At 43.0% G+C, this 14,588-nt stretch overlaps 1 protein-coding gene across 1 annotated transcript; it reads right to left on the bottom strand.

Moving 5' to 3' along the window:
• Window positions 1–6,565: 6,565 nt before the first annotated feature.
• fgf4 (fibroblast growth factor 4) lies at window positions 6,566–11,029 on the bottom strand. The gene is made up of 3 exons (XM_022745373.1): window positions 10,744–11,029; window positions 9,208–9,311; window positions 6,566–6,742 (listed from the first exon to the last, which is right to left on the bottom strand). Exons 1-3 carry the CDS (start codon window positions 11,027–11,029, stop codon window positions 6,566–6,568), a joined length of 567 nt encoding a protein of 188 aa, XP_022601094.1.
• Window positions 11,030–14,588: the final 3,559 nt, after the last annotated feature.

The following is a 14,588-nucleotide window of genomic DNA, read 5'->3' as shown; positions in this document are numbered from 1 at the left end:
GGAGACTGGCCCCATTTGAATTAATTTGAAATCTTTTCAAATTGAACCTGTGTTTGAATTCTCCTCCCAGGCAGCAGATCTGTGGATCAGATCACCTGTGAAAAGTCTTCTCTTCAAACCATCATCAGCTTCATTAACCCAGTGTTTAGTAAAATAAACAAGGAGAAGCAAATCAGGTGCTTACTGAGAGCAGGACAGCACATCTGCTGCTGCACACACACACACACACACACACACACACACACACACACACACACACACACAAGCACGCACGCACACCCTTAAGTCTTTCTCCTTATCTTACTTTTAAACTTCAGGAATCATTAAAAGTCAAATATTTGCACAAAAGCCCTTCGCAACTTAGGTTAACTGTCAAAACAATGTGGGATGAGATAGCGGCTTCTTTAATGTTGCTCGCTTTGCAAAAGTGATAACAGGTATATCAAGTGCTAATGGCAGCAAATCAACAGTCTCCATGGAAATGGTAGAATTTTATTGCTGTAAAATCTCTGTCACTGCTGCAAATGTCTCAACTTATGAGAAATTAAACCTTAAATGTCATACTTAAGTAGAAAACTTAAGGTGTATTGTGCAACTGGCTCCAGTTAATTGGAGACAAAAATTGTGTCCCCTTTTGGCTTAGTGGTTAAGGTTAGAGTCTCAAGGAAATGAATGTCTATGTAAGGTCCCCAAAAGAGACCATGACAGTGTGTGTGTGTGTGTGTTTGTGTCTCCTCACCTGTGTGTACACAGACTCCAGTATATGGCTGTCAAACCACTGGTCTCTGTTGGCACAGACATCATTGTTAACTCTCTCTGCTGCTCAGATGTTTTATCCCACAGGTGTGTGTTTGACGTTGGCCCTCTGTGTGTACTGTGTGCAGCCTGGAGACAATAAGAAAGAGGATGCAGGAGGCTGGGCTCTATCTTTAGTCCAGTTTACAACCTTAAATTGGGCCGGCCTTGGACTGCGCGAGCAGAAAGCTGTCGTTCTGTCATTCTTTGAGGCTGTGACGAGGCCTGTTTTAGCTCCGGCTGCAGCTCAATGCAGGGACAGAAATACATATGTTGAGGAGCTATGTGAACACCTGTCCTGCTTTGGGCCACGGTGCAGCAGATACACAGTCACAAGGCATAATATAACATCAGGTATAATGTTTATCATGTTCGTCACCTTACTTTAGCAAGTTAGCATGCTAATGAGGCTGATAGATATGTCATTACTTTTGCAGGTATTTCAATCAGTTAACATGTTGACGTGCTTCAGCTGCTCCAGGATCACCAAACGTATTAAGGTTCATCCTGAGGGGAACATGAATGTCTGTGTGTGTGTGTGTGTGTGTGTGTGTGTGTGTGTGTGTGTGTGTGTGTGTGTGTGCGCACACGATACATATGCTCGTATGTCCCCAGGTTATAACTCAGGTTTTCTGTCAAATATATGGAGACTCGAGATTTTTACAGTGTACTCCAAACTCACAGATGTTTATACAGGTGTTTTCATTAGCTGAGTTGACTGCACATTTACGATTAAATTTGGTGGAGTAACAATAACACTTATAAGATGTTATTTTGGATCTAAAATATAAAATTTGTGCAGATTAAAGGTGAGTACAGTACTTCTCTAGTCTTATCAACTAGTCAATGTGCTTTTACACTACAAACCAGATTCATTGATACCTTGGGGGGAATTTTTGGGGTTCAGTATCTTGTCATAGGGCATTTTGACACGTGGACTGGAGTAGCCGGGGATCGAACCACAGACAAACCAATGAGTAGGTGACCCACTCCACTGCCTGAGCCACAGCCGTGTGGGTGTATGTCCAGATCAGCACCAGTCACATGTTGTTGATTCCATGTGCCTATATGTGTACTGTACATATACTGTGAGTACACTCACTGTCTGTGTGTAACCCTGATCCCATGACAAGCACCTGCACATTTGAATAACTGTTTCTCTGTTAGATATATAAACCTATTTGTAATTCCCTAAAACAATTTGCTCTCTGCCATTAACACACACAAGTAAAAATAGACTGTCACATATAAGTTTTTTTAATTGATAAGGTTTTGAGTAAAGACACACAGAACACAGCTTACATTCAGGGGATCATGATTTTATTGTCAACTTCCCTTAAGTTAGACTTTAGCCATGTGCACAGCACATACAGTGAGACATTTATGAGGCCCTGTATAAAACTACAGAACCACTGATAAAAGTAGTTGATAGAAAATCATCATAAGACCACGGGACTCAGAATCATAGACAGAACAGAATCATATCATCACTTCTCAGTGGAAAATTCTTTCCCTGAACACAGACGCCAGGCAGCAGAGTTAGAACCAAACATATCAACAGTTCATAGACATGTAACAACCAGTCACTTGTCTCTGTGGCTACAGACTGATACTGTGTGCGTAAAGATTCACTCTTAGCTCAGCAGATAAGTGCATACTTCAGGGAAATCTTTCAAATGTGGATACACATGCTAAACTTGGCACAAATACTCCATGGGTATTACTCTCACGTTAGCGACTCCAAAATTCAAGGAAATGTTATTTTTTTGCAATAAGTTCATCCACTATTTCCTCATATAAATAATCCAGGTGTCAAACCAAATATTCTAACAATGTAGATGGAGAAATTTAGTACACTGTAAAAAATGAAATGAAAGTATATTTCAGCAAAAATACAAAAAAAAAATGTTCCTCATAAAAAAGCTTGTTAACTAGCCTAGCACTAGCAAGTTAGCCTAGTGAGCTATAGTTTAGACAAGTAAACAAGTAAACTGTCAACTCTAACAGAACTTTTGGCATCATTCATAATAAATGGTTTGCAAATACATTGTGTTTTATGCAGAATTTCTCACATTACATATTAGAAGTTGCACAAATAAAACTCTGAGGAAGTTTAAGAGTTGTGAATTTGACATCCTCATAGTCTACAAGGATTACATTATGAAATCATTGAAATCTGTGGTTAAAATTTTGTTGTAACATATGTTTCCTATGCCAGAAATGGTGGCCATCTTGAAATGTTGAAATTTCAAGTGGCTAATGGGATTTTTCAAATGAAAGGCCCCAAAGGGAGAGACATACCAATTTTGGTGCTTGTATCCACACCTGAAAGATTATTACAGTTATCTGCTAAACTATTCCTGATACACAACAAACACCTCTGTGAAATCACAAACCTCCAATCAGCTCACTGTTTTAACTTTAACAGTTAAAAATACATTAAAAAAATGATTTTTTCGGACTTTTCTTTTCCATTCTTTAACAGGTGGAGCCGTGCAGACAGTTTGTGTAGTCCAAGTTGTTTCTGAGATTTCTCTCCACCTCTGGTTTGTTGTGCTTCAAGAATTAAAAAATGACATTTAAATAATTTACACATTTACAAACAGTGTTCCTGTAACTGTGGATAATTCCCACAACATCCCCTTATTTGTTCACAGGCACTACTTCTCTGGCAGAAAGTAGTTCCAGTCCAAACAGCTTCTTCTGTGTATCATCGAGAGTAGCAGGGATGCTGGTCCTGAATCAGGGCATGTAGAAACAAAGCTGCATGACTAGAGACCAGCCGGTAGCATGGTTTTTATGATTTGGTGACCAGTGATGCGGCAGGAGATTTGTGGTGCTGTGGGGCAGTGTAACGAAAATAAGGAGTGGATCTTAATCAACACTGTGTCTACACAGGAGATGTAGTGTGAACAGCAGCAGCTGTGGTGTGGCTGAGAGTCTTTCTGTATGGACATGCTGTTAGAGTCGTGGTGAGCAGGGACGCTCATCCTGCTGTTAACCATGTGGACCACACCACTCACACACCACTCACACACCACTCACTGGACTTCTTGGACTAAAGCTGAATAACCAAATGAGCAGGCAGAGTAGAGGGCTCACCCCGGGTCAGTGACAGAGGGCAGAAAGGTATTCTACTGTAAACACGACGCCCGCCATGCAAAGCAGTGACACCTGAGAGCACGGAGCCCAGCTGTTAGCACCAGACACACCTGTATATACCTGCATGTCTCATTGCTGACCAGCTGAGATTCTGGAGAGGAGATTCAATCAACAGCATTGTCAGATGAGACATTGTGGAGACAGCAGACAGAGGCTTTAGCTCTTAATCCGACAATCTGACATGTATCTCACAGGACTCCACCTGCAGAGCTGGGATCAGTCCCCACAGCTACGCCTGCCTGCAGGAATCACGGCCTAAAACCACCGCAGCAACAGTTTGCATGATATTTGCTTGAGCTATTTGCAACTTAATACGTAGCGTGTGTGTTGAGCCTGGCTGGCCTCTGTGCTCATGCATCATCACTTCTACGCTTGTTCAGTGGAGAAAACAGAACAGCCCCACACAGGGACCAGGCAGGTTACAATATACAGTATATGCTGCCATGTGGAATGTTGAAACTGAGATTTCAAACCTCTAAGATGAAAGACACCAGAGCACAGCAATCTGTCTCTCACCTGTCTTTTTTTTCATGGTGAACTTGCACCAAAGTGAACCAATCAAACGCACCTCACGCCTTGAGACACAACCCCCCCACCCCACCCCAGCTCTGTTGGTTTAAAACTGTCCTCCCCGCGAAAGGAATACCAGCACCTTCAGTTACTTAGAGGTTATATTTACAAAATATATAAAGAAAAATATAGGGTTACTGGCCTGAGCATATAGTACAGTCCAGTCCAACAGCTGTCCGTAAATATTTCTCCCATGATTATCCTTTCTAAAAGTAAATCACAGGGTAAAGATAGCTGGAACGTGACAAGGCGCAACTAGGACAACATGGCCAGTGGAGCTGGGCTGCTGGGACTCACAGAGACACAGAGAGGAGGCAACACAAGAAACAAGGAGTCTGGGAAACATGTAAAGTGAGCCAGAGCAGGTAGTGCTGTGGGAAGTTTGAAAAGTGGTGCTGGTTTATTAAAAGAGAGGGTCATACCGGAACTGTGCCACAGTTTGTATCCTCAACACAACATGTCTGTGGTCTTATTTTATCCTGAGTGTGTTGTTGTTTATCACTGCACATGGAAATGAGTGGAGGGGAAACGCACTTAGCAAATGACGTATAATACTGATGTGTAACCTCAGAAAGAAGACTGAAGGAAAACTTCAACCACTTTAACATGTCAGTAAATGTCTTTGCACTAAATAAGAAGCTACCGCCAGCAGCCAGTTAGCTTAGCTTAGCATAAAGGCTGAGAAGAGAGGGGAACAGAAAACCTGGCTCTGTCCACATTTACAAAAATATCTCTCACAACAAATAGGTTCATTAATTAACACCCTGTTTGTTTAATCTGGTCAAAAAAATGATGTTTTGCAGTTTCATGGGATAATTTCTTTGCCGGGTGTTAATCTGTGAGCTTTAGAGGTGCTGGTAGGTAGGTCTTTATGCTAAGCTAAACAGCTATGGAGCTCTCATCTAAGTCAAGAAGCCAGTCAATATTGTTTCCCAAATGTTTTTAAATCCAAAAACATATAAAGGTGTTTTTAAAGCAAAGACTGTGTAACTTTTGTAGAACAGCAGCTGAGTAATTGTTTGTTTTATTGCTTATTAATTCAACTTTCCATAAGAGGAAAGGGATTATTTGTTATTTCTTCTTTCAAAAGTTTCATAGTGTTGCTTTATGTGAAGGTGAAGATGACAAACTGTGGCACAACACAGGCAATAAAAAAAGAAATATCTGTCCACTTCACATAAACATATCCTGAGTGATGCTGCTGTTCTGCCTCACACCCAGCAGACCCACCATCTTCCTCCAAAATCTTCTGGACATAAGAGAAAACTCCTCTTCCTCAGTGGAGGCTGTGGTTTCTCTGCGGCTGCTCTCTGACCCTGACTTTAAACTCCCAAATTCCCCACTTATATAATGTCAAAGAGGATGCCTCTGTATCGGCAGTCTTATAGATCTGACTAAGATTGACAGCAGAAAAGTTCAGAGTTCACCCCCCCTGACAGAGCTATAAACAGACCAGTGGAGGTTGTGGGGGTCCTTCAACTCCCCCACTCCTCCTCACCCTCTCTCTCTCTCTCTCTCTCTCTCCCTCTCCGTCAGTAAGATGATACTGTTTCAATTAGGCTCCAGTGCCACACAAAAGAGCCGGCGCGTTGGGCAATCACTGCCACGTCTGACACCTCACGTCATTTTTTTGAAGGCTAAGACTCATAAAGGTCCTGTTCTGCTGAACACAATAAAAAACACAGTGAAGTCACAAACGTCTCCTGAGCACTGCTGCGAGTCAGTGCAAAGAAAACCAACATTCAAAGACAGGCTTTCAGTCAGTAGCAGCAAATATCAGATAAATTAGAAAAAGAAAACATCTGTGATGCCCCCACTGACCCCCCCCCCCCAACAGTGAAAAGACACCCCCTCCTAAAAAATACAAAGCTGTTAAACATAAATAAAAAAAATGAATATATACATAGCAAAAAAATCAAATATGATACACTTGCATAAAGCTTGGTGTGAAAGTGCATCATAGTTTGGAGCCCCATCTCCCTCCCCCTCCCTCCCTCCCTGCGTCTCTATATTGAGGTGAAGTCTATTTATGAGGCCACTAGATTCTTGGCAAGAAATGTGTCACCGTCATGGCGGGTGACACTCGGTTTCCTCTTTTTGTTTTGCCGTTCTTACTCAGGCCGATGTACATCCTCGGGTAGGCCACCGACTCGTAGGCATTGTAGTTGTTGGCGAGGAGCTTCTCTCTGAACTTACACTCGTGGTTGTAGTGGAGCTACAGGAGAAAACAGGCACATACAGGGGCTGGATGAAAATGCTGATTGTTTGAAAGCAGAGACAAAACAAAGATGGTGGGACATTTTTTTTGGGGGGGGGGGTATTGTTCATCGCGATTACTATCAAACAATTGCTTTATTTTTGACTGCAGGGCTATTGTACAGGAGCAGTTTGAGTCAGAGATTTACACAAAAAGGAGGCTGAGATGATGAATGACGTGAGTGAACACATTGGTGCTCAATATCCTAGAACTGGATTGAGTTGCTCCAGTTGTTCATAAGTCCATCACTAAGTTTGTCTTTCCCAGTGACTTAAAGGTCCAAACTGCATGAAGAGACTGTCCTCCTGTAAAAACGAGCCCACAGGTCGTCTGTGCAGCAGGTTATTATGACCCATAGTTACGTTTTGTTGCTAGGCGACATCTAGTGGTCGTTGTAATTATGACAGGAGCAAAGGGAAAAGTACAGAGATGTCGTATAAAGAGAGACAAATTCCACGTCAGGAGGGGGTTGTGGTGGATGGATGAATATGACACAGGAGAGTGGTGTTCAATTCCCATGTGAAACTAAATGTTTATGTTGTAACCATGACAACAAAGACCGTCTAATGAGGAAATACTTATTTTAACCCAAATCACCATCTTTTCCTAAACCTAACCAAGTCATGACTGTTATTATAGTAACCATGGCAACAAAGGTAGGCATGCAGTTCTTGATACAGTCTGCGTGTTTATTATTGTAACCATGACAACCAAGGTCTGGTACGCCTGCTGCTGTAGGGACGCTATTTCAGGAGACACTGCGATGGGTCGAATCAGAGGGTTGAAAAAAAGTGACCTGTGTGGTCGTTCAGGTTGGAGGAGGAGTTGTGTATAAAGGTAGATGTCCATGTGTAGTTTGATTATAAAGCAGGTCTAAGTTCTATATTAATAGTGTGAAAGTATCAAAGCCTCAGTCCACAGAGAAATGCACACAGCCTGTATTCAGAAACTGAGCCTTAAAACCAGCCGTCAGGACTTCTGGAACTTTGTGATGTCACAACAAAGCAGTCACACCCCTCACCACATTGTTGTTTTAAGTATTAACAACACAACACCAAGCAGTCATTCTGTGGCTGAGCTAGCACACTACAAGAAACTGATGCACAATTGTTGGATGTCATGAAGTCAATATAGCAGAGAAATATTAGTGTCTGTTGGATAAAGTTTGTTTTTCTGAAATACCAAAACATTTTATCCTGAATTTGACCATCTGTTCGGCTCGCTTCAGACCAGCAACATTTGCTTTTACTGGTGAGTTTTACCAAGTTACAGTAGTAGGCCATTACAAGTGGTTGGTCTGGTTGTGTGTCACTCAGGAAGCAGTCAGCCAATCAGAAGAGACACATGGGGAACAACCATACAATCTGAACTGTTTGCCCATTATAAATGGAGGGATGATTTTGTTTTTCATTTACAGTATGAGTCAAAAGTTTGGACACACTTTCCCATTGGAGAAATGCATACATGGAGAAATGTGCATGTTTCATGCAGTTTACATTATGATTAGTTAGAAATATCTGACTATGCTAACCTAAGCTAGCATTATGTTTTGCCTTTTAAAATATGCTGTGTTACTTTGTCAGTGTAATTTAAAATCTTCTCAGTGCATTGTTATTAATATCACTGTGAATGAGTGTCAGCTCAAACACGTCAGCTATGTTCATCTACATAACTGCTGTTACTCTGTAATCTAAACCGGTCAGATATAAACAAACTAATCAATGTTTTCCTGGTGATACAGTGAGCTGAAGTGAAGTAAGAGGTAAGAACTAGTTCCCAGGGTGCAACTCATTTAATTTAAATTTAATTACTTATTAATTTAGCAATGTGTAAGTCTCCATTAGTGATCATACATGTTATAATAAGAAAGAAGAAAATGTTGTTTCAGTGATTTAAAGCTTTGTCCGATGTTAATGGGTTTTTCTTTTGCTGCAGTTCTTAATGTAGAGTTATCATCACAGTTTTTTAAAGTCTGAATTTGTGAGTGTTAACCTGTGTCTTTTATTTGTTGATAGTAATATACAGTAGGCCTATTTAAATTTGACAAACAGCAAACAGATAAATAACACAAGAATTCTGTGTTTTCCCACCAGAGATCAGGTCAGTGGGTGTGAAACATCATTCATCAATTATTGCATTTGGTCAAAATTATCTTGGTGGTGGTGGTGGTGGTGGTGGTGGTGGTGGGGGGGGGGGGGGGGGGGGGTTCACGTGAACTCGGACTCTTGACCTCAGTTCTTCTAAAATCCTTATGATCTTGATAAACAGACACTTTCTACTACTTCTGTTATCAAGTTCAACACAGTGTACAAAAGTAAAGCAAACTGAAAGCAAAAGTTTTTTCTTTTTCTTTGTCTTGTGTGCGTGTGTGTGTGTGCGTGTGCGCGCGCGCGTGGGTATGTGTGTGACAGTCGTACACTCACAGATCCGTACAGCTTTCCTCGCCGGTTCATGGCCACGAACAGTCCACTTCTAACCCCCAGCAGAGTCACCACTCCTCTCTCCACTGGAGAGATCTGTAGGAGACCTGCAGGGAGAACACACAGTCAGATTGGGCTGATGGAGAGACCCAGACCTGCTCCTGCTCCACACAGACCCCCTGACAATACTTTGTGTCCCAGAGGAGGAGTTGCAGCTCATCAAAAAGATAAAGAATTCAGTTATTATATTCTATTTATATATTATTTTATTTTATTTTATTCTATTGTATTATTATTCTATTTGAGATTTCTGCTGTAAACTCAGGGGACAAATTACATGTTTGATTATGTGCCTAATAACTATAATAAATAACAGAAGACATTTCATTTTAGTCGTGATTTCATGGTTTTGACACTAATCAAGATGACGTCACTGTAATTTCACTAAATTCAAATGATACAGGAGTGAGAGGTGAAGGGAAAACCTGATCCTCCAAAACAGGCTTAATCAAACTATCTCAACCTGACAAAGATGTTACTAAAAATTAAATATATGTATTATTATTTTGTGCGATATGATCATTACTAGCATAGTGTGGGTTTAAAAAGTCACAAAAACAACAGTATTTCCTCTGAGGTTTGTTTGAGTGTAACAACACACCTGATGACAGTGTGTAGTCGTCAGTGTGATGACTGTGTTGTTACAGAGTGGGGAGGTGTATGGACCTGCTGCCGGCCTGTCTCCCTGCTGCTGACCGCGTGTGTCCTTTGTTCCTGCATGTGAAAATGCTTCACAGTGGCTTGAATTCCTCACAGAGATTTTCTGAAATGTATCTGCCTGAATTTTTATGCCTTGTCTGAAAATAGTCCAGACGCAGCGCAAAGAGACAACGAGCCTGAAGTTCCCGGGCAGCGCGTCTTTTTGTCCCAGCTCACAAACAGGGGATGCCGGGGATTAGATGTGACATGTTGGACAAATACATGTTTGTTATTCTTCGTGTCTGCATATGTGAGGCGGCGTGCGGCTGCATCTGAGCCGGACCGCCGGGGTTAATCTGTCTCAGCAGATGGGTCTGCGCGCTGTGTCCTAACTTTAGGAGCTGACTAGCCGCTGGCCTGGATCACAGCGAGCTCTGGTTACACACAAGGCGGAAAGCACCCGCACTGTAGTGCCAGTGAGCACACAGCTACTACCGTGCTCAGCGGCACTACGGAAGGACTCCAGATGTTGGCACTGAGACATGGATCAATGTCTGTGATCTGTTCTCTGGCTGACAGGAGGAGCAGCATCTCCTCGTGAGAGAGATCAGCTGTGGATCAGGTGTCAGCAGGTGATCAAGATTGAGTCACTGTCTGATCAGAATAATATCGATTCAATCATTTAACTCTTAAAGACATTTCACCTCTGAGTTTTGTAATTTTTAATTTAATTTCTCAAACAACAACACACAGTCAAAACTGTGTATTACTCCAACAATAACCGTGTCAATAAACAATCAGCTGTTTATATCTAATCAATAAATAATTAACTCAACTTACTGTAACGATTTTCGTTGTGGACCCCAGTTATTCTACCGTCCGGTAACACCTGAATGTGGAAGCCGATCCCCACGTTGCAATAGAGGCGCCGCAACCTTTTAATGCCCAGGAGGTAGTCGCTGTCCCGGCTGATCTCCTCCCGCTTCTCCCCCGGGATCCGCGCCAGGGACCGGGAGTAGAGGGCCTCCCAGCGGTCCGCCGTCCGGTTCAAGCCGGGGGCGCATCCCGCCAGTCCGGTCACCAGGCCCAGGACCAGGACAGTCCGCAGGGCCGCCAGAGAGCCCATCCCGGGTCTGGCTCTGAAAGCAGCCTCCCGGCGTTTGCCTTTCCAATGAAGCGAGAAGAAGAAGAAGAAGCAGCGGCGCGGCAGAGAGGAGCGTGTGGAAGTTGCGCTCATTCCCAGACCGACAGGCGCACTGGCTTCAGCGCCGGAGCGACATTGATCTGCATGGGCGCTGTGCAGCCATGCCTCTATATTTATACCTGCAGACACATTACATCACAGCTCCACACTTAGAAGAAATCTACAAACTACGTTTTCACATGCGGGCGCAGCACATGGCGCTGGGGCTTCATTGAAATCAAATAATGGCTGTCTTATCTGAGCAGTGTGTAGAAAATAAATGAATAAAGGCCTTGTTATAATAATAATAATAAAAAAAACTTCTTTGTGCGAGGCTTTCATTATCAGCAGCAGAATATCATAATTTATGTATGGGAGGATGTAAAATAGGAAACGGCCCAGTTAACAGACCGTGATGTCGAGACAGGAGACAGTTCTATAAATGAACAATAACAGGAAAAAACACAGGTCCAATTCAAGCAAATGAAAAAAAGCGCCAACTTAAGACTGGTAGGAGGGAAATCATGTTCCGGGCCCTTATAGAAAACAATGGTCAAACTAAATAGAGAGTTTGCAGCATGATAAGTACGCTGTCATTGTTGGCCGAGGCTTTCAACAGCTCTGACGTTACAGCTCGAACACTTAACCAGTCTGTGACCTATCATAGGTGTGAACGGACAGTATCCGTGTTTATGATCAAATAAATAAACATGGCGTATAAAAATAAACACTGTTGTTTACAGGAAACTCCTCCTGACTTGAATCTTCACATCACAATAAGTTTGTTTTATTTCATTTCATTTCCGGTCTCTAACGCTCAGGGATGCTGTGGATGGAGACAGCACCTCTGGATTTCTGTTTTCCTTCATAAATCAACAGGGTGTTTCTGTCTTTGATGTGTCATCCCTGACAGTCTTTCAGATGCACTGGTGCGTTGCTTTTGATGTCCACTGAAATAAACCAAAGTGAAGCTCAGCCTCCTTTTATTTCACTATTTCATCACTGCTATTATCCCTTCTATAAACCACTAACATTTACCCTGTCTGCTGACAGTCCCTTTGTTTATCTGTGTGTCCGAGCGCTGAAGGTCTTCCCTGTCCATCAGCCCAGACACAGAGACCGGGTCCTTTGATCTCCGGGGTGGCTCAGTCCTGCTCCTCACCGACCACGCATGAAACGTTTTCTCACGTTCACATTTGGCTGATCCTCAATGTACAACGACATTGTTTCTTTGTGTGCCGCAAAATGGCTCCATGAAAGCAGCCAGATCTTAGAGACAGTCCTGTGGTGCTGAGGCCCCATCATTACCAACAGGACCTTCAGGATCCATAAACCAAAAGAATAGCCAGAGGTCCACCAGACCTCCAGGATGACAAGGATCAGTATAAAGGCCATCATATCAATGGAGCTCCATGGACTGCTGGACCTCCAGGACCACTGATGGATTAATGGACTACTGGACTATGGGATCACTGATGAGCTAGGAGACCACTGGACCTCAAGGACCACTGATGGACGAGTGGCCTGTTGGACCTCTGGGACCACTGGGCCAAGAGGACAACTGATGGAACTGAACCTTTAGAACAGCTGATGGTGTAATGGACACCCTGTGAGCTGATGCACTACTGCCAGATCCCCAGGACACCTGATGGACCACTCCAGAATAACTGATGCACTGCTGGACCTTCAGCACATTCAGGCTACTGAACTATAGGTGACATACCAACACACCATAAGGGGAACTGATGGACTGGCGGCCTGCTGGACCTCCAGAACTACTGATGAGCTAGTGGACTACTGGACTAACAGGACCACCAATGGGCTAGAGAGCTGGTGGACCTCTAGGGCAGCTGATGGTCTAGTGGACAACCTGTGAGCTGATGCACTGCTGAACCTCAAGAACAACTAACAGACTGCCAGATCCCCAGGACACCTGATGGACCACTGGACCTCCAGAATAACTGATGGACTGCTGGACCTTCAGGACATTCAGGCTACTTAACCATAGGTGACGTACCAAAACACCTTAAGGAGAACTGATGAACTGTGGGACATCAACACCACCAGTATGCTGAGTAGCTGAAAATCCATCAGGCCTGAACTTTCTAGACCACCAAACCTTCCTGGTAACTGGCGGAACCCTGAACTTCTAGGAGCTAGGTGGACTGATTGACCACAGGGTGTCCGGAATGACTGACCACTGGACTTCCAGAACCACCTGACCCTGTTGGTTCAGAGAGTCCCTGACCTGGAGAAGTCTCTGAGTAGTCCAGCAGGTCCTCTGCTGTCGCTGTCCATGGTTCTGTAATGTGTTATTTCTTTAAAACAGAAAAGTGGGTTGAGATGTTTCTCTCCAGTCAAGCTGGGATTTGTAAGTTATGTAGGACTTTATTTTTTGTTTATGTTGTACTGAAGTCATTGTGGTTTTGGGTTGCATGTATGCAATGAATTATGCTGAGGGAAAGAGGTTTTGGGTTTCACTGGGTGACAGCTGCAATTCAGAGCTTAAAATGTCTCAACATCGAACACAAGCATTCGCCGGCTCACTCATTTATTCATCATTTCCAAGCCTGTGAACTTACTTCTTATGACCTGTTACCAGAGGACAGTGACAGTGCTTTTTTAATATACTTTTAATCAGAAACACTGTCACTAGTGGTAACCATGGGAACCTGTGACTCTATAGACCCAACAGCACCCTCTCCCTCTGTCTTTTTGTGTTGTTTTTTCAACCAAGAAACAACCTAAAAAGTTGGACAAACCTCAGAAGAAAAGGTATTATCCAAAAGAAGTGAACAAAAACTGAAAACTTAATTCGGTCCTTTATTTTTTGTTAATTCCTTTCATTTTAATCAGCTGCTACTGAGAGGTGTCCTACCTGTTAGTGAGCATGTAGATCCAGTGTCATGTTGTGTATATCCACACAGAGGAGCAGGGATATTTCCTCTGATATTGTTGGCACAGCACAGTTGGATGGAGGCCAGAGAGACAGCTGTCACTGAACCGCTGCCAGACTGGACTCACTGAGTGACTTGTACTGGTGGATTTGTCCACATTACGTAATTCCCTGTGAAAACCTGATGAGTAAAAGAAGAGAGCAGCTTCTACTGAGCTTCTACTCCCTCAGAACGACTTAAAGACTAAATATTTAGATTATTGGGGTAAAAAAAGAAACATAGTAAAATTCAGTTTGTAACTGGTTCATCTATGGCTGAGTATTTTGATTTATCCTTCAACTCAATCCTTCAAACTTTTGAAAACCAAATTCATATATTCTGTTGGTGAAAGGAAGATGGTTGTTTGAATGTGGATGGAATCATGACTTTGCTGTTTAGTGACTGTCCTGCAGCAGGGGGTATGGAGCTGATGAGCCCGTTCAAATCAGATGCACATTGACTCATGGCAGCAAGCCACCAGGTGTCTAGAGGGGAGACAGCCATCGGCCTCTAGGGGTCAATGTTTACAAGTGAACACTGCTGTGCTGCAGTCACCTGCCAGCATT

The sequence above is a fragment of the Seriola dumerili genome, unplaced genomic scaffold, assembly GCF_002260705.1.
Source record: "Seriola dumerili isolate Sdu_G_001 unplaced genomic scaffold, Sdu_1.0 BDQW01000003.1, whole genome shotgun sequence".
Lineage (NCBI taxonomy): Eukaryota > Metazoa > Chordata > Actinopteri > Carangiformes > Carangidae > Seriola > Seriola dumerili.
This window is presented reverse-complemented; position numbering and strand designations above follow the sequence as displayed.

Coding starts and splice junctions, on each gene's coding strand:
- fgf4 (XM_022745373.1), bottom strand. CDS start 11,029: ATGGGCTCTCTGGCGGCCCTGCGGACTGTCCTGGTCCTGGGCCTGGTG. Junction 9,312..10,743: donor CCACAACGAAAATCGTTACA/GTAAGTTGAGTT, acceptor TTCTCCCTGCAG/GTCTCCTACAGATCTCTCCA. Junction 6,743..9,207: donor GAGGAAAGCTGTACGGATCT/GTGAGTGTACGA, acceptor TTTCTCCTGTAG/CTCCACTACAACCACGAGTG.